This window comes from Mesoplodon mirus (assembly GCF_964341445.2).
Source record: "Mesoplodon mirus genome assembly, chromosome: 5".
Lineage (NCBI taxonomy): Eukaryota > Metazoa > Chordata > Mammalia > Artiodactyla > Ziphiidae > Mesoplodon > Mesoplodon mirus.
Window position 1 is genome coordinate 122,256,863 of NC_138980.1, and position 20,804 is coordinate 122,277,666.

The following is a 20,804-nucleotide window of genomic DNA, read 5'->3' on the forward strand; positions in this document are numbered from 1 at the left end:
AAGAAAACAAAGTATTAGTGAGAATGTGAGGAAAGAAGATCTCTCATACATTGCTGTGGGAGTGTGAACTGTTAAAATTATATTGGAGAACAATTTAGGATATTCAGTAAAGGTGCATATAATCTACAACCAAGAAATTCTATGCCCAGGAATATATGCCAAAGAGTCTCTAGGGTATGTGTATATCAGTGTCCTTATTTCACAGATAAAGGAAAGCAAACCTTAGCTTCTTCTACTATTAAATAAATTAATATATGAAAATCATTTATGTGCCTCGTACATACTAAGCCATCTACTAAGTATATATCATCATCATCAGGAAAAATCAGCTGTAGGTGAAATTCCCTAAATTGATCGATATCATCGATACTGACAACAAAACATTTTAGGTGCTCCATCATTTCATCCCTGGAAGGATATTCCAACAGCTGAAGAAAAAACCTGCCAAGTTTTGACCAGAATATGAAGTTTGGAGGGCGTTCTGTCCTCCCCCACCTAGAGCCGTGCGTTTTTCCAAAGTAACAGTGTGGCTTTTCTTTTTAAAAATATTTTTTTAAAAAAAATTAAGATTCTATTTTCTAGAATATTTTTAGGTTACAGCAAAATTGAGAGGAAGTTACAGAAATTTCCCATATATGCCCCGCCCCTACACATGCACAGCCTCCCCGGTTACCATATCTTCACCAGAGTGATCATTTGCTACAACTGATGAACCTATATTGACTCATCACTATCACCCAAAGTTCATAGTTTCCATTACGGTTCACTCTTGGTGTTATTCATTCTATGGGTTTGGAGACATGTATCCATCATTATGGTATCATATAGGGCATTTTCAATGCCCTAAAAATCCTCTGTTCTCTCCCTTTCATCCCACTTCTCCCCAACTCAATTAGAGGCAACCACTGATCTTTTTACTGTCTTCATAGTTTGGCCTTTTCCAGAAGGTCGTATAATTGGAATCACAGAGTATGTAGCCTTTTCAGATTGGCTTCTTTCACTTAATAATGTGCATTTAAGTTTCCTCCATGTCCTTTCATGGTTTGATGGCTCATTTCTTTTTAGCACTGAATAATATTTAATTGTCTGGATGTACTACCGTTTGTTTATACATTCACCTACTGAAGGACATCTTGATAGCTTCCCAGTTTTGGTAATTCGGAATAAGGCTACTATAAATATCTGTGTAGATTTTTGCATGGACATAAGTTTTCAGCTCCTTTGGATAAGTACCAAGGAGTTCAATTGCTGGATTATATGGTAGGAGTATGTTTAATTTTGTAAGAAACTGCCCAACTATCTTCCAATGTGGCTGTACAATTTTGCATTCCCAGTAGCAATGAATGAGAGCTTCTGTTGCTCCCCGTCCCCACCAGCATTTGGTGGTGTCCGTATTCTGGATTTTGGCCATCTGGGTAGGTACGTAGTGATACCTCAGTGTTGTTTCCAGTGTGGCCATTAGAGGATGTGAGGACAGCAATCTAATCCTTGTACGACGCTCTCCCCTCCCCCACCCAGGCGCTGCCTCCCCAGACTGTTTCCGTGGTCCCCTGACAGTTTCTCAGCGCTCTAAGCTTCAAAGTCTGCCTAAAGGGGAAGCAGTACGGAAAGCGTAGGGTAGGATCTGAAATCCACCCGAAACGTCAGGCTGAGGGAAGTTACTCCTGGGAAGCTTTCTCAGGTGCTACTCAGGGGCCAGGCAACTTTCTGCCTTGACTCCCCAGAAGACTTTAGTAAGTGATACCACAAGCGGCAGAACAAAGGAAGGAGGTGCCCAGATGATAGGCTACTCCTGGGGCGTGAGGCGCACTCTATTTTGTTTTATTCTACTTTTGGTAGACAGACGCCAGTAGGAATCACTAGCTCCTTGAAACCAACGGCCCCAGGATTTTCGTTTGAAGCTTTCACTGCAATGAACACATCTGGCAGGCGGTGGATCCTCAAAGACAGGGCCCTGGAGGTTTCCTTTAAACGGGGAGATCTGCGACAAAGGTTGCCTGGGGCAGGTGTAAGACACAGATGGCTGGAGGGGGAGGAGCAGAAACCAGCTTAAACAGGAAAAGCAACCCTGATATGTTTAGGAAAGTTGATCTGGTGTGTTAACTGGAGTTTCAGGAAAAATCTGAAAGCTACTGGTTTACAACAGGAGTCCGACAAAGGGGTGTCCGGGCTCGGGAACCTCCTAGGGGATCGAAATGGATACACGGGTATTTGTCTACAAAAAAACTTTAAAAGTCGAGAGTCTATAGTCTCCAGTATGCGCGAGGCCTGCCTTCCGCAGAGCCGAGGTCCGAGCCTCTCAGCTACCACAAAAACCCGGAGAAGGCAAATCCAGTCAGGCCCTGGAGTGCCCGGCGCGGGGGTGGGCTCCGGCCGCCTGCACACTGGGCATGCGCAGGGGGTGGACCGCCAGGTCGGCTTTGGGAGCCGTGACGAGTCCGGAAGCGCTTGCGGGCGCCCCTCCAAAGGAGAAGTAGTTCGGTTTCGCGTCCCTCGGACGGGAGCCCGTCGGAGAGAACCCCCGGCAGGGCCAACCCGACGCTCGGCAGCACCGCAGCAATGTCTAGCAACAGCTTCGCTTACAGTGAGCAGTCCGGAGGAGGGGAGGCGACGGAGCTGGGTCAGGAGGCGACCTCAACCATTTCCCCCTCCGGCGCCTTCGGCCTCTTTAGCAGCGATATGAAGAAGTGAGGAGAAAGGTTTGGGGTGTGGGGACGGGACTGGGGAGCTGGTGCCCGGGAGGAGCAGGCACCGAGATGGGGCTCCCGGGAGAGGGGTGGGGTCGCGCTGAGACCGCCCCGGAGCCGAGCGGTAATGTTTCCCGCAGCTGAATCAGTTGGGACTGATGGGAGTTGTTGGAAGTTTGGGATGAGTGTGTGGAGGGGAGTCTCTAGTAATTTTCAAACTTCAGTGAAAAAAGAACCATTTGGAGCCCTTAGGTGCTATCCCCAAAGACTCTGAATTGGTCTGGGCTGGGGCACAGGCATCTGAATTTTGAACAAACGCTTCAAGCTAATTTAATGTTTGCTTGATCACACCTGGAGAAATCCGCTCACTAGCGTGGAAGGGGTGTTTGGGGAGTTGAGAGGGAACGTGAGTGTGGCTAATGGGAAACTGTTCTGTGACCCTCGAATGCAGGAGCGAGGAGGTGTTTTAGGCGCTTTATGAAGGGACAAGCTGGTTTATACAGACATTAACGTTGTCGGGCAACGTGCTTTGCACTACAGACAAAAACAAAAACAAAAACCCTAAAACAAAAAACAAAACAAAAAAACCCACCCCCAATCCTAAACACAGTAATAAGCATATGAGTAGAGAATATTTAGTGTTACTCTGAGCAAGTGGTAAAATTTTACAAATTAATAGTGTGAATTTTAAAAATGAACACTAAACATTGTATACTTGTTTTTTTGAAAAGTTATTAAGAGTAAAAAAAAGAATTATTAAGAGTATTATAAGTACCACCGAAAAAGGAAAGAACCCCTCCGCCCGCCCTGCATTGATTTTTTGGGGGGCGAAGGAATGGTTTTAAACTTACAGAATTCAGGTAACTTTGTATTTTATTGTAATCATTTTTACATTTTTCTTTTTTTTAATCTCAGTGCTAACTAAACACTATGGTCACATAATAGGCTGACACTAGATTTATGGTAAATTAAGGTAAAGTAGCTGTGCTGGTGGCTTTGCGGTGTCAGAAAGATAAATTAAAATTTAATTTAAATTTCAAATTTATTTTAAAAGACATTCTGGAAGGTGCTAGTAGTTGAAATTGGGATTACATTTTCACTGTATTAAGCTAACTGAAATCCTGTATGGAGTGTGTGAAATAGAGTTTTTGGTTTGTTTGTTTGTTTCCTTATTCGCAGGTTAGAAAAATTTTAAAGTAATATAACTAATTTTTCATTTTTCATTCTGTGTATTTAGATGATAGATTGTTCCAACAAGGAGCTTGTTGCAGCTCTGCTGTTCTATTAGCAGATGTTTCAACTGTTGAATTAATGTATGTCTGTAGAGGTCTGTTTTGCACGTGATATGCTTACAGTTGATTTACTTTTATGTTTTGTGAACTTCTAAGATGTTTTTCTTTTAGAGCCTTTCATTTCCTATTTTGTCAGATTTGGGCCTGATTTGGAAAAAACTGTGTGTGGCTTTGACTATGACCAGTGCTGTTGAGGTGACTGAGCATGTTGGATTTAAAATAAAAATAGCTAACATTTATAGAGTGCTTGTGCACACTACTTTACATTTATTATTTCATTTGGTCCTCCTAACAACCCTTTCGCTGAGTGTGAGTATGGCTTATGGGAAACTATTCTGTGATGCTCAAGTGTCACAGAGGATCAAGGAGCAACCCAAAGCTACTTCTTTTTTTTTTTTTTTTTTGTGGTACGCGGGCCTCTCACTGTTGTGGCCTCTCCCGTTGCGGAGCACAGGCTCCGGACGCGCAGGCTCAGCGGCCATGGCTCACGGGCCCAGCCGCTCCACGGCATGTGGGATCTTCCCGGACCGGGGCACGAACCCGTGTCCCCTGCATCGGCAGGCGGACTCTCAACCACTGCGCCACCAGGGAAGCCCCAAAGCTACTTCTTTGATCCCACTTTGCGGATGAGAAAATTGGAGCAAAGTGGTTAATTTGCCCAAGATCACAAAGCTGGAACCACTGCACTCCCTGAATTTGAACTCAATCTAATCTAGGAACCCATTCTCTTGAGCACTTGGATATGCTACTTACTACTTGATGAAGTTTATTGTGCTTTTATTAGAGAATGCATACAACTCATTAAAAGTTTAAAACTTTGAATAGTAGTTGTAGACAGTGTATGACCTTGAGGCTTTCAGGAATTAGAAACATTTTGGCCATTGAATTGCAACCTAATGGGGCTGTACAGAAACAAGGAGACCCCTGTTCTGGAAGTGGTCACTTAATCTCTCTTGAGCTTGCATTCTCTCATTTATTAAAGGGTGATATTTCTTGCCTTTTTAAAAACCCAAATGACAAAATTTATATAAAAAACTTAAAGCTTACCCTGTTCCTCTGCTCTAATTTATTTTTTTATCGAAGTGTAATTGACATGTAATGTATTAGTTTCAGGTGTACAACGTAGGTAGGTATTCAGTAGGTATTTTTATATATTGAGAAAGGATCACCACAAGAAGTCTAGTTAACATCCATCACCACACTTAGTTACAATTTTTTTTCCTGTGACGAGGACTTTCAAGATTCACTTTTTTAGCAGCTTTCAAATAAACAATACAGTATTATTAACTGTAGTCACCATGCTGTACATTACATCCCCCTGACTTATTTATTTTATAACTGGAACTTTGTGCCTTTGACTCTCTTCACCCGTTTCGCCCACCCCCTCTGCTCTCATTTTCTTTTTTTAAAAAAATTAATTAATTAATTTTTTGATTTTTGGCTGCCTTGGGTCTTTGTTGCTGTGCGCGGGCTTTCTCTAGTTGCGGTGAGTGGAGGCTACTCTTCATTGCGGTGCGCAGGCTTCTCATTGCAGTGGCTTCTCTTGTCGCAGAGCACGGGTTCTAGGTGCGCAGGCTTCAGTAGTTGTGGCATGCGGGCTCAGTAGTTGTGGCACGCGAGCTCTAGAGCACAGGCTCAGTAGTTGTGGCGCACGTGTGCTCTCATTTTCGATGATTTATCAACACTTTGAAATCGTTTCAGGTTTGCAAAAAAGTTGCAAGAATAATACAAAGAACTACTCCTGAGGCACATTCACCAATTTAAAAAAATTGCTGCATTGCTTTATTTATTTCTCCATACACACGCAGACACATACGTTCCATATTATTATCTCTTCTGATACATCTGAGAATAGGTTGTATACATCATGTCTCTTTATCTTCATACCTCAGTGTGTATTTTTTTAAGAACTGCAGTACTTTTACAGCTGTAGTACTGTTATATTCAGGAAATTTAACATTGGTACAATCTACAGTCTATAATCCCCGTGTTGTCATTTGTCCCAATAAATAATTTTAATTTTTTTAAACATTTTTTTCTCTAGTACAGAATCCAGTCCAGGATCATGTATTTCACTTAGTTCTCATATCTCTTTAATCTCCTTTAATCTGGAATAGTTCCTTAGCCTTTGTCTTTCACTACCTTGACACTTTTGAAGAATACAAGCCAATTACTTTATAGCATGTTAATCAACTTGTCTCTGCTGGTTCATACATACATTCATGTTATGTATCCCAGGCTACAGTACTACCTTCTTAGACTATTGTGTCGGGAGGCATAGGATGCCCATCTTCATGATGTTAATTTTCCCAGGTAAAGGGTTGTCCATTATTTATTTATTTTTCCAATAATCTATCTATGAGGGGGACAGTTGGAGACCATGCAGATGTTTTGCTCTTCATCAGGTTCACCATCCCCTATATTTAGCAACCATCAATGAATCTCTTCAACCAGTCTTTACCACAGTGTCTGCAAAGTGGTGATGTTCTAACTCCTTCCACTATTCTGTTCTTTGGCCTCTTATCCTAAAGCTCTATGTCCTTTTGATTCTTCACTAACTATCTCAAGGATGCCTAATCACTTCCTAGTCACAGGATTATTGATGATTTTTGTTTTCTGAATTTAATCCTATTTATCAATCTTATTTATTCCCTTCCCTTTTAAATAGAACTAAAGTTAGGGAGCCTTAAATGGTTTTACGAAAGCAGATTTTATACATCATTTATTGGTTAATCAAGCCTGTGTATTAGATGATTGGTGTCAAGATTTGCAATTTTGTTATTTAAAAATGTAAAGAATTAATTTTTTGTAATCGTTTCCTTTGAGACTATTGTAAACTTTTATTGCTTTTAGCTTTTTCCTCAATTATTTTTCTTTTGTCTTAAACTCTTATCTTAACCAATTTGGCTGTGTGTGTATAATTTAAAAATTAATTTTAATATTTTTATTTCTGGATTAAACATTTAATTAGGAATTAATTTCTAGAAGGAAACAGACAATACTAATTAATTTTTCTTAACAATGGTAAAACTACTAAATTTCCAAATCTCTTTTCTTTTGAGAACATCACAGTGTATTAGAAAGAGCATTGGACCTAGAGTGAGAAGGCCTGGATTTAAGTTGATGTTTTCCACCTGTAGTAATGTTTCCTTGTTCAAGTTGCTTGATCTCTTCAAACCTCAGTGTCCTCATTTCTAGAGAGGACTTGCCTATTTTGTGAGTTTTTCATAAGATGGTATAGTTGAAAATGATTTCTAAACTAGAATATTAACTAACACTATTTAGAAAAGTTGTTGAAAGCTTTGCTGAGGTGGTGATGTTTTAGGTCATAAAGCCTGGGAAGATTTTTGCCAGGTGGAGAACAGGGGGAGTTCTTCAGGCAACGTATACCGAAACCAGGAGAGTTGCAAAAAAAAAAAAAAAAAAATGCATATTTAGATAAAATATAGATTATAGATCAGCATTTAGAATTGTGGGTAGTAATTAAAGCATGGGAATGGATGAAATCACCCAGGGAGAATTTTTCTGGTTAGGAGACAAGGCAGTTTAGACAAATCGCTAGGGAACACCAACATTTAAGGTGTGAATGGAAGAAGAACTAGCTAAAGAGTGCTCAGAGGGGTAGGAAACCAGAGAAAGGTTAAAAAAAAAAAAAAGAAAAGAAAAGGAAGCTGAGAGGAAAGTTGGTTAGAGGAAATGGTAAACTATGTTAGGAATTGCAGAGAGAGGGCAAATAGAATGAAGGCTGAAAAGAGACCATTGGATTTAACAATGAATAGGTAACCAAGGTAGCAGTTTTAGTCCCTGCTGAAATTGGGGTGGACTTTTCATTTGTTTAGATTCACAGAGCTGATTTAGACCCAAACAAAGAGCTGCTTACTTTTGTGTTGTACTACATCATATAGTAGTATGATATAATCAATACTACATCAGTGTATTTGCATTGAAAATGATAAGGCCTAGCTTACTTTTTTAACTTAAATTTTATTTATTGTCAGCTTGATATCAGCCATGAAAATTACATTACATATAACCCTTTAACCTTTAATATCAGTGTTTCTCAGTGGAATCCACTAGGATTACAATGGGGCTCTAGTTTGCGTATAATTACAGCAAATCTAACTTACCTCCACTGCTTTTTCTCCCTTTCAAGAGGGCATATAGAAATGTATCTGAATGAGAACAACCTTCTTATAGGGATGTTTTTGAGTTAACTTTGTTTTTAAAATTTATTTATTTATTTACATCCTCCATAGGAGGATGTGAGCTCAGGATCTTCCTCCTCCACCGTATTGGCCACTCCATAACACATTATTTTAGACATACTTTAAAGAGTCATTGTGTCTCCATATGAGGGTTTAAACTTTTTTTCCCATTTTTTATTTATAATATTTAATTTTAATTTTTTATTTATAATATTTAATTTAAATTAGGGTCTATACCATATTTAAAAATTTTTTCATATGACAGTTTTATAGTTCCAGTTGTTCAAAGCTTGCTCTACTTTCTTTTTACTTTTCCTAGTATTTTCATTGATACCTTTATCTCATTCAGTCATTCTGTATTTTCATTTTGTAGTGACTCATTGAATATTTGTTGAATATTGTATAGAGGACTCTTTCTTTCACATACTCACGTAATATTACATGGTATAATTTATGTGAAGTTGCTTAGCAAAGTGTTTGGCTTATAATTTTGCATAATAAATGTTTTAGGTCTTTTACTCAATTGAATGATTCAGATTCTACTAATATTTACTGTTTCTTTAGCCAGCGTAGTTAAAAAATAAAGCATGACTGGACTCTGTGGACCTTATACAGAAGGAAAATTTAGCCTGATATCCCTATTAATGTATTATTGCATTACCCTGAAGTTAATTGTATATAGTTCCAAAACAGTCATTTTCTTTATGTCATTGCTTGAGTTTTTGTCGTGGTTAGGGTTATTGACTTAGAATTGTCACATAAGTGTTGAATGAATTTTACAATCAGGATTTTTGAAGTCTATACCATTCTTGAAAGGCATCTTTATTTATACCATCTTTAACTTTATTTATATCATCTTAAAGGCATTTTTAACTATACCGTGAGTATAGTTAATTCCTCTGTGTTTTCAGCAGAAAAATAAGAAATAATTATAAGATCTTTATCTTGCCTTTAAGAATTTAGTTGGTGAGATAAGGCTAATGTGAACTAATACAAGTAATACAAGTATAAAATTAGTGTTAAATTGTGTAATAATTCTCAACTTTTCATACCTACCAAAAGGTATTTATTATAAGCCTTTATTTTTGTAAACAGTGATTTACTGAAGAAAATGAACGTGCTGTAATTTTAAAATGTCAAACACATTTTAGTCTGAGATGATGAAAATGTTGGAGTCCTGAGTTGTTAGCGTATTATGAAGAGGCACAGGCTCCTCATTGTGAATTCCTTTCTGTCGTGCTCAGGAGTCCAGTGTTGCCAGTATGAAAATACACTCCATTAATGATTTCCATAGCATACCTTTGTCCTTGTCATTATCTTCAATTTCTGAAGATTAAATTCCCTTGAGTTCTAATAACTCCAGTTTTGGTAAGTGCTCTTCTATCTTGTTAATTCTGCTTAGCTTTTGGAATTTATGGTCACTAGATCTAGTTATGGAGATGTAAACAATGTATTTGCCATGCTGTATATGTAAAATGGACCCTATTTTTTTTTTAATTTACAAAAGACATATAAAATATAAGCAATTTCAGTGTTTTATTTTATTTTATTTTGGCTGCACCGCGTGGTTTGCGGGACCTTAGTTCCCCAATCATGGATTGAACCTGGACCACAGCAGTGAAAGTGCTAAGTCCTAACCACTGGACTGCCAGGAAACTCCCAATTTCAATGTTTTATTGATCTTTCACTAAGTAAAGGTCATTTGTTCCAAGATGGCTGTTAACAAAAGAAGGAACTAGTTGTCTTTGTCTTCACATAAGTAAGACTGTTAGTTCTACAAAGGGCTAACTACACAGGTTAAGGATTGTCACTTTAGTGGTGCAGTAGGGTTCCTGTAATTTAATTCTTGAAACATACTTGAAATCAAATAAGATTTTACCACATTGAACAAAAAATTGATGAAATACTGCAGAGTCCTACTTTCCAACAGATTATAAGTGTTCCATTTTATTTGCTTAGCTTGCATTTCTTCTTGGAGGAGAGTCACTTCTTTTTTAAAAAAATTTTATTTATTTATTTATTTATTTTTGGCTGTGTTGGGTCTTCGTTGCTGCACGCGTGCTTTCTCTAGTTGAGGCGGGCGGAGATTACTCTTTGTGGCGGTGCACAGGCTTCTTATTGCAGCGGCTTCTCTTGTTGCGGAGCAGGGGCGCTAGGTGCGTGGGCTTCAGTAGTTGCAGCATGCGGGCTCATCAGTTGTGGCTCGCGGGCTCTAGAGCGCAGGCTCAGTAGTAGTGGCGCATGGGCTCCGTGGCATGTGGGATCTTCCCAGACCAGGGCTCGAACCTATGTCCCCTGCATTGGCAGGCGGATTCTTAACCACTGCGCCACCAGAGAAGTCCAGGAGAGTCACTTCTGACTTTTACAATTTATCTTAAATACTCAACCAAGAAAATATTCATCCCTTGATATAGGATGTGTTATGTTAAGATCACTGGTTTTGTGAAATCCAAGGAGAAAATATGGAATACTTAAATTCAGGCCTTACCATTAAATCCCAAAGATGTGAGATATTACTTCTAAAAATATTTAGAATTTAGGGTAACATTACTAGAACTGAATGAGTAAAACCAAAAAAATCAGACAGATGGTCAGTTGAAATGTTCTTTTTTACTGCAGAAAAGTTACAAATGCTCATGGAATGACAAATGTATTATAGTGAAATAATTGGACAGTATTGCAATTGTGTATATAAATGAACTACTGCCAAAAACAAATTGCCTGCAGTCCAAATTCAAAATTTAAAGCGAAGAGCCCAAAGTGGAATAATCAAGAAGGAAATGATTTTCCTATATTTCACATTATTATGAATAAGATTCTTTGGTTTGCGTACTTAAGGAAGATTTATTTAGCATGTCAGCTGGAAAGAGTTCATAGATCTACAAAAGTGAACAATTTATAGTCAATGTCTGCTTATTGATGGGTTGATTATTTGTACTGCTGATAGGAATTGACCTAATTAGAAGGCCAGTGTCTTTAATCCTGCAGCTGAGTGAGTTAACATGGCAGCTGGATAAGCGAGAGACTTATGAATAAGGCTGGTCCCAATATCGTGGGTTGGCAGAGCTACACATCACCCAGCTTTACTCTAGAAATGGGTTAAAGTTTCTTAAAGCCTCGGTTAAGGATGTGGTCATGAAGTATGAGGGGGGAATTTAGTACTGTGGGGGCAGAGAGGTAAGGTGTAGAGTGGAAGGTCCGGTGCCAGATTGTGTAGGGCCTTATAAAGGCTTTGGATTTTACTATGAGTGTAAAGAGAAGCCATTGGAAGGTTTTGAGCAGAATGGGCATTTAGAAGTCAGTCAGTAACTATTAAGTGCTTGTGGTGTGCCAGATATATTTTCAAATGTTTTCAAAAAGTTTATGGTCTGTAGGATACTTGGGACCTGTTTATTCATTTCTAATTTTTTTCTATAACTAAAAAAATATAGAAGTAACTTACTGATTTAACAAGTACAAGTGCCTTCTTATGCTAGGTACTATTCTTGATACTGGGGATTAATCAATCAGTGGACAAAATGCCTGCTTTCATGGAGCATATATTCCAACTGGAAGCAGATAGGTAATAAACAAGTAAATATATGGTTGGTCATTTGATGACAAGGAGCGCTGTAGAGAAAAGTCAGGCAGGGCAAGAGGATAGAGAGTTAAGGTGGAGGTTGGGTTGAGTTTGAAATAGCAGGGTCAGGAAAAGATCCTTGACAGTACTACCTGGAGTACCTGAGGGAGTGACATGCAGATGTCTGGGGAGAAGTATTCAGTCAAGAGGAATTGCATGTACTCAGGCCCTGAGGCAGGAGAGTTTCTGACCTGTGAGCATCAACAAAGAGGCCAGTATGTCTAGATAGAGTGAATGAAGGAAGAGGGGGAACTTAGCAGATGAGGAGGTCAGAGAGGTAAGGGCCAGATTGTGTAGGGCTTTGTAAATCATTTTAAGGACTTGGATTTTACTCTGTGTGAGAAGGGAAGCCATTGGAGGGTTTTGAACAGAGGAGTGAGATGATCCACCTTACATTTTTAATGTATCACTTTGTCTCCTGAACTAGAAATAGACTGCAGATTTGAGGCAGGGAGACCAGCAAGGAGACCACCACAGTAACCCAGGCAAGAGAAGGGGATGACTAAATCAGATTGGTGGTAGTGGAGAGCAGTGGTTGGATTCTGGATATATTTTGAAAGTAGAGCCAATGAGATTTGCTGATGGTTTAGATGTGGTGTGTGAGGGAAAAAGATACCAAAGATGGACACAAGGTTTTTTTGCCTAAACAGCTGGAAGTTTGGAATTGTTATCAAAATGAAAAAGATTGTGTAAAGAGGAATTTTTTAAAGGGGGAAGAGGTTCAAGAGCTTGAGCATGTTAAGTTTGAGATACCTATTAGGCATCCAAGAGGAGATATTAAGTAGGCAGTTGGATATATGAGTCCGGAGCTTAGGGAGGAGTTAGGCTAGAGATATTTGGGAGCCATAGGGTTATAGAGGGTATTAAGTACCCTGATTGGGTGAGACATCAAGGGAGTGAATGTAGAAAGTGAAGAGGTCAGAGTACTAATCTCTGGGGCATTCCTGGAGCATTTCTGTCAGATAGGGTCAAGTAAGGTGATTACAGTACTGACAAGTGGCTTTGGAATTTGTCACTTTGGAGGTTTTTGGTGACCCTGACAAGCAGGTTAGGTGCAGTGGTGGGGCTGAAAGCCTGACTGGAGTGGGTTCAAGAGAGAAAGGAGAGGGACTTCCCTGGTGGTGCAGTAGATAGAAATCCGCCTGCCAATGCAGGGGACGCGGGTTCGATCCCTAGATCAGGAAGATCCTACATGCTGTGGAGCAACTAAGGCCGTGCGCCACAATTACTGAGCCTGCGCTTTAGAGCCCAGTGCCACAACTGCTGAGCCCACATGCCACAACTACTGAAACGTGCGCACCTAGAGCCCGTGCTCCACAACAAGAGAAGCCACCACAAGGAGAAGCCCGTGCACCGCAACTAGAGAAAGCCCAGGCACAGCAGTGAAGACCCAATGCAGCCAAATATAAATAAAATTAAATCTTAAAAAAAAAAAGAGAGAGAGAGAGAGAAAGGAGAGTTGTAGTTAGTATGTATTACAGTATAGGGGAGCAAGGAAATGGAATGGTATCTGGAAGGGAATGTTAGGTTATGAAGAGGAAGAAATAAATTGATGATGCAACAGGGAAAAGATAATCACTGGACTGATTTCCCTCTTTCCTTATAGAAAATTTAGCAAATACAGATGAGTTAAATAACCCTAATTTTAATATCCATAGAGAATCAGTTAAAAAGATATAGGTCTTCCAGTCTTTTTTGCCTATATACTGTGTATTTTTAAAGCAAAGCTATATACTTTTTAAGTGTAATATCGTAATTTGCTTTTTTCACTTACTAATATGTGGAGTCTGTTCATTTCTTAAAGTGATAGTCATTTTAGGGCAAATTGTAATTTAACCACTATCTTGGAAGAACCACTAAACTATTAGAAAATAGTGTCTTATTTTAAATAGTGTCTTGTATAGAGTGGGACCTTATTAATTACTAACTACAAGAACAAAGGGAATAAGCTAACAGAAGAGTCAATACTAACAATGTTACATGTTAGCACTGACCAGGGCTTTCCACACATACCTGTATACACATGAGGCAGAGGGAATAGCATATACCTTGGTTTAGAGCTGTGTTGTTCAGTACCGTAGATACCAGCCAAAGGTAACTATTTAAATTTAAACTAATTGAAATAATTTTAGTTTCTCAGTCACACTAGCCACATTTTTATGTGCTCAGTGTAGCTAGCAGTTAACATATTGGATAATGTGGATAAAGAATATTTCTTTCTGTCATCATAGAGCATTCTATTGGACACTGCTGGTTTAGAGGCAAGGATTTAGGGCTTATTTAAAGAATAGGAAAAGTTCAGTATGGCTGGAGCACAGAGTTGGAGGGAAATTGGGACATGTGAAAGATGGTTGATAGATAGGGTCCATATTATGAAGGGTCTTGTATACCATGCTCATAAATTTGAACTTATCATAAAGGTTTGCACAGTAAGAAGCTACCAAAGGATTTTAAGTAGAGGTACAATGTGGTGAGATTTATATTTTAGAAAGATCACTCTGGCTGCACCTAAGTGTTTGGAATGGTCAGCTATGTGAATGGTGGAAGTATTCTGTGATATTGGAAACCCAGAAGATAGAGCAAGTTTGGAGTGAGGAAAGAAAGTGTTGAGTTCCATTTTGGACCTGTTGAGTTTGATAGTTGGGTGTCCATTAAGCCATTAGATACATGGGTGTGGTACTCAGGAGATATACCTAGGTTGGAGATATAGATTTGGGAGTCATCAATTGATGGATGATTTTGGAAGCCATTGAGGGGAAGTTGTGTGATATGTGAGGAGAAGGCCAAGGAGGAATCTTTGTACTAAGTTAACATTGAAGGGAGTGGGAGAATTGAACCTCACTTAGAAGACCAAGAAGAGAGAATGAAGTTTGGGGAAATGCTTGAAGTTCATCATACAAACAGAGCTTTTGCATTGTGCTTAAGATTTAGGAAAAGGGTCAGACCCACTTCCTACTTCTGTAGGAGGAAAATGGAAGATAAAGTTGTTTATTGTGGTTTACTGAGGCAGTATGGCATAATGCTTAATTAAGCACACCCACTCTGGAGCTACTCTGCCTGGGTATGAAAACTTGTTACAGAGTTAATAAGTGGCACTTGGGCAGGTTACTTTATCACTCTATGCACTTGGTTTCCTTATCTGAAAAATGGAGGTGAGGATGATAATAGTACTTGCACTCACTGAAATATTGTGAGGATTAAAAGGTTTAACATATGTAAACAGTTAACAGTGCCTGATACATAATAAGCACAATTATTATTAATACTATTTTAAACACCATTAAGATCAATTGAGCTTTTTAAAAGTTTTGTTTTTAATATACTTTCTCAACTTAAAAGTTTAGAATCATTGTTAATTTTCACATTAACCATTGCTTTATGTTTTTAATTTTCAAATTATCGTTAAGTTTGACATAATTGTTTTTCTGAATTATATTTCACAAGTACTTGAAACTATAAAATCATATAGTATCTTTAATGTGTACTACATAAAAATAAATGAAGTTAATAAGCACTAGGCCAGTTCTTCTGTGTGGTTATCAAGGATTTGAGAATAATGATTATAGATAGTATAAATGAAAAAATATATATTTGTTTTAAACTTCTTGCTTAACTATCAGTCTTGCTGATAGGTATTCTGTTGCTTTAAAGTTGTCTATTCTTAGAGAAGGAGTACATTTTTCCTAAAAGAAGAGGGACTTACATATGTTTTGCTTTAACAGAAATTGAAGGAAGAGAGGGTTTCAGGAAGGAGTTAAGTGGTCAGCAGTGCCAACTGCTGGTGAGTAGCCCAGTAAACTAAAGTCAGAGGTAGTGTTTCTTGGACCTACTGATAAGGTTTGTGATCGTGGTGGTAACAGCGGTGTCAGGGAAAATCAGATTGCAGAGGATTGACAGGTGGGAGAGAAGTGAGTAAAGGAAGAGCACTTTTCCAAAGAACTTTGGCTTTCAGGGGGAGAAGATAAGGGCTATTATGTATTTGAGAATGTATATTTGAGAATGTGAGGGAGCAATATACATAGTTGTCTGTGACTGAGGAATTGCACTTTTCGTTAGATTTAACCAAATTCTGTCAAAAATTTCTTCTTGAGATATGTTTGTGATTATTGAAAAGGTCACTGTAATATTGGCGCAGAATAATGTGAGCAGTCAGATAACAAAAGGAATACAAATGGCTACTGCAAACATCCTTTCTACTTTATTTTATGAAGAGGGTAGTTTTTGTTACATTTTTATTTGGCAGACAAAAAAGTGGGCCACCCTGGGTCATTGCCTAGAATTTTTGTTGAAATTTTACCTAGGTCTTTATATCCAGAAGTCTGGAACACTATTCTGAATATTTGAGTTCATAGCCTTCAGGGGCAGTGAGAATTTTACAAACACTTTTTATGTACTTTAATAAAATAAAAACAGATGCCTTATATTTAACATTACATGTTGTAGAAATGCTAGGGTTAATTAAAAGTAAATTAAATAAAGTTAAAAATTCATAGTTCTTGTAGTTTCTGCCTATCTGTCAATATCAACAAGTATAAAATAACAGATTGATTTTCCCAAGGTGATTGGATGCTTGAACATTTCTTTAAAGAGAAAATGTGGTTAAGTTTCTGGAAGTCAGAGATAGTTTTTCTTTACACACACACACAGAGCCATCTTTCCTGGAACCTTGTACAATGCTTAACAGATGATTTTGGATAATAGTGACCACAACTGATTTTTTTCCCCTTCTTTAGCATTCTTAGTATTTTAAAACTTTTCATTAATGTGGTAAAAATTATAAAAATTTTCAGTATAATCTGGTCAATATCATGTTTTATATTTCAAAAATTTAAAACCATATGTGGAAATAAATTAAACTTTTGAAAATGACAATAGTTGTTCAACAGATGGCAAAATTTAAATAATCATGTAAACTTCAGTGATTTGCATTTTTAGATTTTTTTTCCTGTCAAGTAGGACATTATAGGACCTTTTCTCTGTTTCTAGGCCTACATTACCTTCATCAGGAAATTGACAGGGCCATGTGACTTTTTAATTGTGATAAAAAAAACATACGTAACATAAAAATTTACCATCTTAACCATTTTTAAGTGTACGGTTCATTAGTGTTAAGTATATTCACATTGTTGTCCAGCAGATCCCCAGAACTTTTTCATCTTGTAACAGTGCCAAGTGACTTCTTAAAAACTGAATTTTTTACTGAGATTTTGAAGTGCTTCGGGGACAAAGCTGATCTAAGGTAGAGATTGCATATTGGTTTCCTCAATTCCCTGTACAAAAGGCTGATCCAAACTCATCAGATGGAAAACTTGCCTTCTGTGGCCTTGGAAAGTTTTTTTAAGGATTTAGAAATTAATCTGGCTTTGAGTTGGCATATCTTATTAACATAGAAGTAGAAAACTTATATTATTCTACTATAATTTATGAATTTCTTGGAGGAAAATCTAATACTAATACTCAAACTTGATGCACACACTGATTCTTTGGCATGTCTGTATTTATGCCCATCTGTTACTGTGGCACCATGCCCATTATTACAGTGGCATGCCAGCAGCAGTGAGGCATGTGAGCCAACAAAGATGAATTGTTTGGATGGAATACACTATTCTATAATACTAATTAATTTTGAGCTGATGAATGTACATGAGATAATGTTAACCAAATATAGTCAAAGTAATGTCAGTGAAAATAAAATTTATTTTGACTTATACAGAAGTGTATCACAGATGTTTTAGACTACTACTGAGAATAGTTAGAATTAGTGTTTATTATGGTTCCAGTGATCAGTTGTCTTTTCATAAAAATTTTGAATTTAAGAGAAAAAAGAATGCAGCAGTTTTCTTGTGGTCGATTATAGATTACGGAGGAAGTGTTGTAGCGCATTAGGCTACGGATTTTATACTTATATTACAGTTCTTGAAATGTTTTTTTTTAATTTATCAATTTTATTTTATTTTTTATACAGCAGGTTATTATTATCTATTTTATACATATTAGTGTATACATGTCAATCCCAATCTCCCAATTCATCCCAACACCACCACCACCCCCGCCACTTTCCCCTCTTGGTGTCCATACGTTTGTTCTCTACATCTGTGTCTCTGTTTCTGCAGATGCCCTCCAAACTGGTTCATCTGTACCATTTTTCTAGGTTCAACATGTATGTGTTACCATACAATATTTGTTTCTCTCTTTCTGACTTACTTCACTCTGTATGACAGACTCTATGTCCATCCACGTCTCTACAAATGATCCAATTTCGTTCTTTTTTATGGCTGAGTGATAGTCCATTGTATATATGTACCACATCTTCTTTATCCATTCATCTGTCGATGGGCATTTAGGTTGCTTCCATGACCTGGCTATTGTAAATAGTGCTGCAGTGAACATGGGGGTGCATGTATCTTTTTGAATTATGGTTTTCTCTGGGTATATGCCCAGTAGTGGGATTGCTGGGTAGTATGGTAATTCTATTTTTAGTTTTTTAAGGAACCTCCATACTGTTCTCCATAGTGGCTGTATCAATTTACATTCCCACCAACAGTGCAAGAGGGTTCCCTTTTCTCCACAGCCTCTCCAGCATTTGTTGTTTGTAGATTTTCTGATGATGCCCATTCTAACTAGTGTGAGGTGATACCTCATTGTAGTTTTGATTTCCATTTCTCTAATAATTAGTGATGTTGAGCAGCTTTTCATGTGCTTTATGGTCATCTGTATGTCTTCTTTGGAGAAATGTCTATTTAGGTCTTCTGCCCATTTTTTTATTGGGTTGTTTGTTTTTTAATATTGAGCTTCATGAGCTGTTTATATATTTTGGAGATAAATCCTTTGTCCGTTGATTCATTTGCAAATATTTTCTCTCATTCTGAGGGTTGTTTTTTTATCTTGTTTGTAGTTTCCTTTGCTTTGCAAAAGCTTTTAAGTTTCATTAGGTCCCATTTATTTATTTTTGTTTTTATTTCCATTACTCTAGGAGGTGGATCAAAAAAGATCTTGCTGTGATTTATATCAAAGGGTTTTCTTCCTATATTTTCCTCTAAGAGTTTTATAGGTCTTACATTTAGGTCGCTAATCCATTTTGAGTTTATTTTTGTGTATGGTGTTAGGGAGTGATCTAATTTCATTCTTTTACATGTAGCTGCCCAGTTTCCCCAGCACCATTTATTGAAGAGACTGTCTTTTTTCCACTGTATACCCTGCCTCCTTTGTCATAGATTAGTTGACCATAGGTGCATGGGTTTACCTCTGGGCTTTGTGTCCTGTTCCATTGATCTATCTTTCTGTTTTTGTGCCAGTACCATATTGTCTTGATTACTGTAGCTTTGTAGTATAGTCTGAAGTCAGGGAGTCTGATTCCTCCAGCTCCATTTTTTTCCCCCAAGAATGCTTTGGCTATTTGGGGTCTTTTGTGTCTCCATGCAAATTTTAAGAATTTTTTGTTCTAGTTCTGTAAAAAATGCCACTGGTAATTTGATAGGGATTGCATTGAATCTGTAGATTGCTTTGGGTAGTATAGTTATTTTCACAATATTGATTCTTCCAATCCAAGAACATGGTGTGTCTCTCCATCTGTTTGTATCATCTTTAATTTCTTTCATCAGTGTCTTGTAGTTTTCTGCATACAGGTCTTTTGTCTCCTTAGGTAGGTTTATTCCTAGGTGTTTTATTCTTTTTGTTGCAGTGGTAAATGGGAGTGTTTCCTTAATTTCTCTTTCAGATTTTTCATCATTAGCGTATAGGAATGCAAGAGATTTCTGTGCATTAATTTTGTATCCTGCAACTTTACCAAATTCATTGATTAGCTCTAGTAGTTTTCTGGTGGCATCTTTAGGATTCTCTATGTAAAGTATCATGTCATCTGCAAAAAGTGACAGTTTTACTTCTTCTTTTCCAATTTGTATTCCTTTTATTTCTTTTTCTTCTCTGATTGCTGTGGCTAGGACTTCCAAAACTCTGTTGAATAATAGTGGCGAGAATGAACATCCTTGTCTTGTTCCTGATCTTAGAGGAAATGCTTTCAGTTTTTCACCATTGAGAACGATGTTGGCTGTGGGTTTGTTGTATATGGCCTTTTATGTTGAGGTAGGTTCCCTCTGTGCCCACTTTCTGGAGAGTTTTTATCATAAATGGGTGTTGAATTTTGTCAAAAGCTTTTTCTGCCTCTGTTGAGATGATCATATGGTTTTTATTCTTCAATTTGTTAATATGGTGTATCACATTGGCTGATTTGCGTATATTGAAGAATACTTGCATCCCTGGGATAAATCCCACCTGATCATGGTGTACGATCCTTTTAATGTGTTGTTGGATTCTGTTTGCTAGTATTTTGTTGAGGATTTTTGCATCTATATTCATCAGTGATATTGGTCTGTAATTTTCTTTTTTTCGTAGTATCTTTGTCTGGTTTGGGTATCGGGGTGATGGTGGCCTCATAGAATGAGTTTGGGAGTATTCCTTCCTCTGCAATTTTTGTAAGAGTTTGAGAAGGATGAGCGTTAGCTCTTCTCTAAATATTTGATAGAATTCACCTGTGAAGCCATCTGGTCCTGGACTTTTGTTTTTTGGAAGTTGAAATATTTTCTTAATATACTCAACTTTAGAAGTTCATAGCAATGTGATAAATGGGCAGAATGTTGGTTTGAAAACAAGACTCAAGTTTAATTCCTTGTTCTGCTGTTCCCTAATTCTGTGGTGGTATACTTAAAAATTGTGTTTAGAGAGCAATACCACTTCAGGTGGCTAAATAAGTTAATTATATGTCATAAATGTAAGGCATGTTAGTGGCTAGTTAGTAATAGAGAAAGTGTTTAAACCTCCCATTCCTATACCCCGCATGATAACCACAATGAAAATGTTCTTGTGTATCCTTCTAGAAAAAATTTTTTAAACTAAATGATAATACATATCCTATTCTCTATGTATTTTGCTTTTCCTTTAACATATCTTGGAGACCTGTCCATATCAGCATATGAAACTATTTGTCTTTTTAACTACCGTGTAA

General features: G+C 37.7%; 1 protein-coding gene across 2 annotated transcripts in view; it reads left to right on the plus strand.

Moving 5' to 3' along the window:
* The first annotated feature begins 2,407 nt into the window (after positions 1–2,407).
* The window catches only part of AP3B1 (adaptor related protein complex 3 subunit beta 1), a 263,029-nt gene continuing 244,632 nt past the window's right edge, over positions 2,408–20,804 (plus strand). For both annotated transcript variants that reach the window (XM_082621919.1, XM_082621920.1), the window contains exon 1: positions 2,408–2,687. In XM_082621919.1, the coding sequence (XP_082478045.1) occupies positions 2,560–2,687 (128 nt within the window). In that variant the 5' untranslated portion in view covers positions 2,408–2,559. The remainder of the gene's footprint in view (positions 2,688–20,804) is intronic.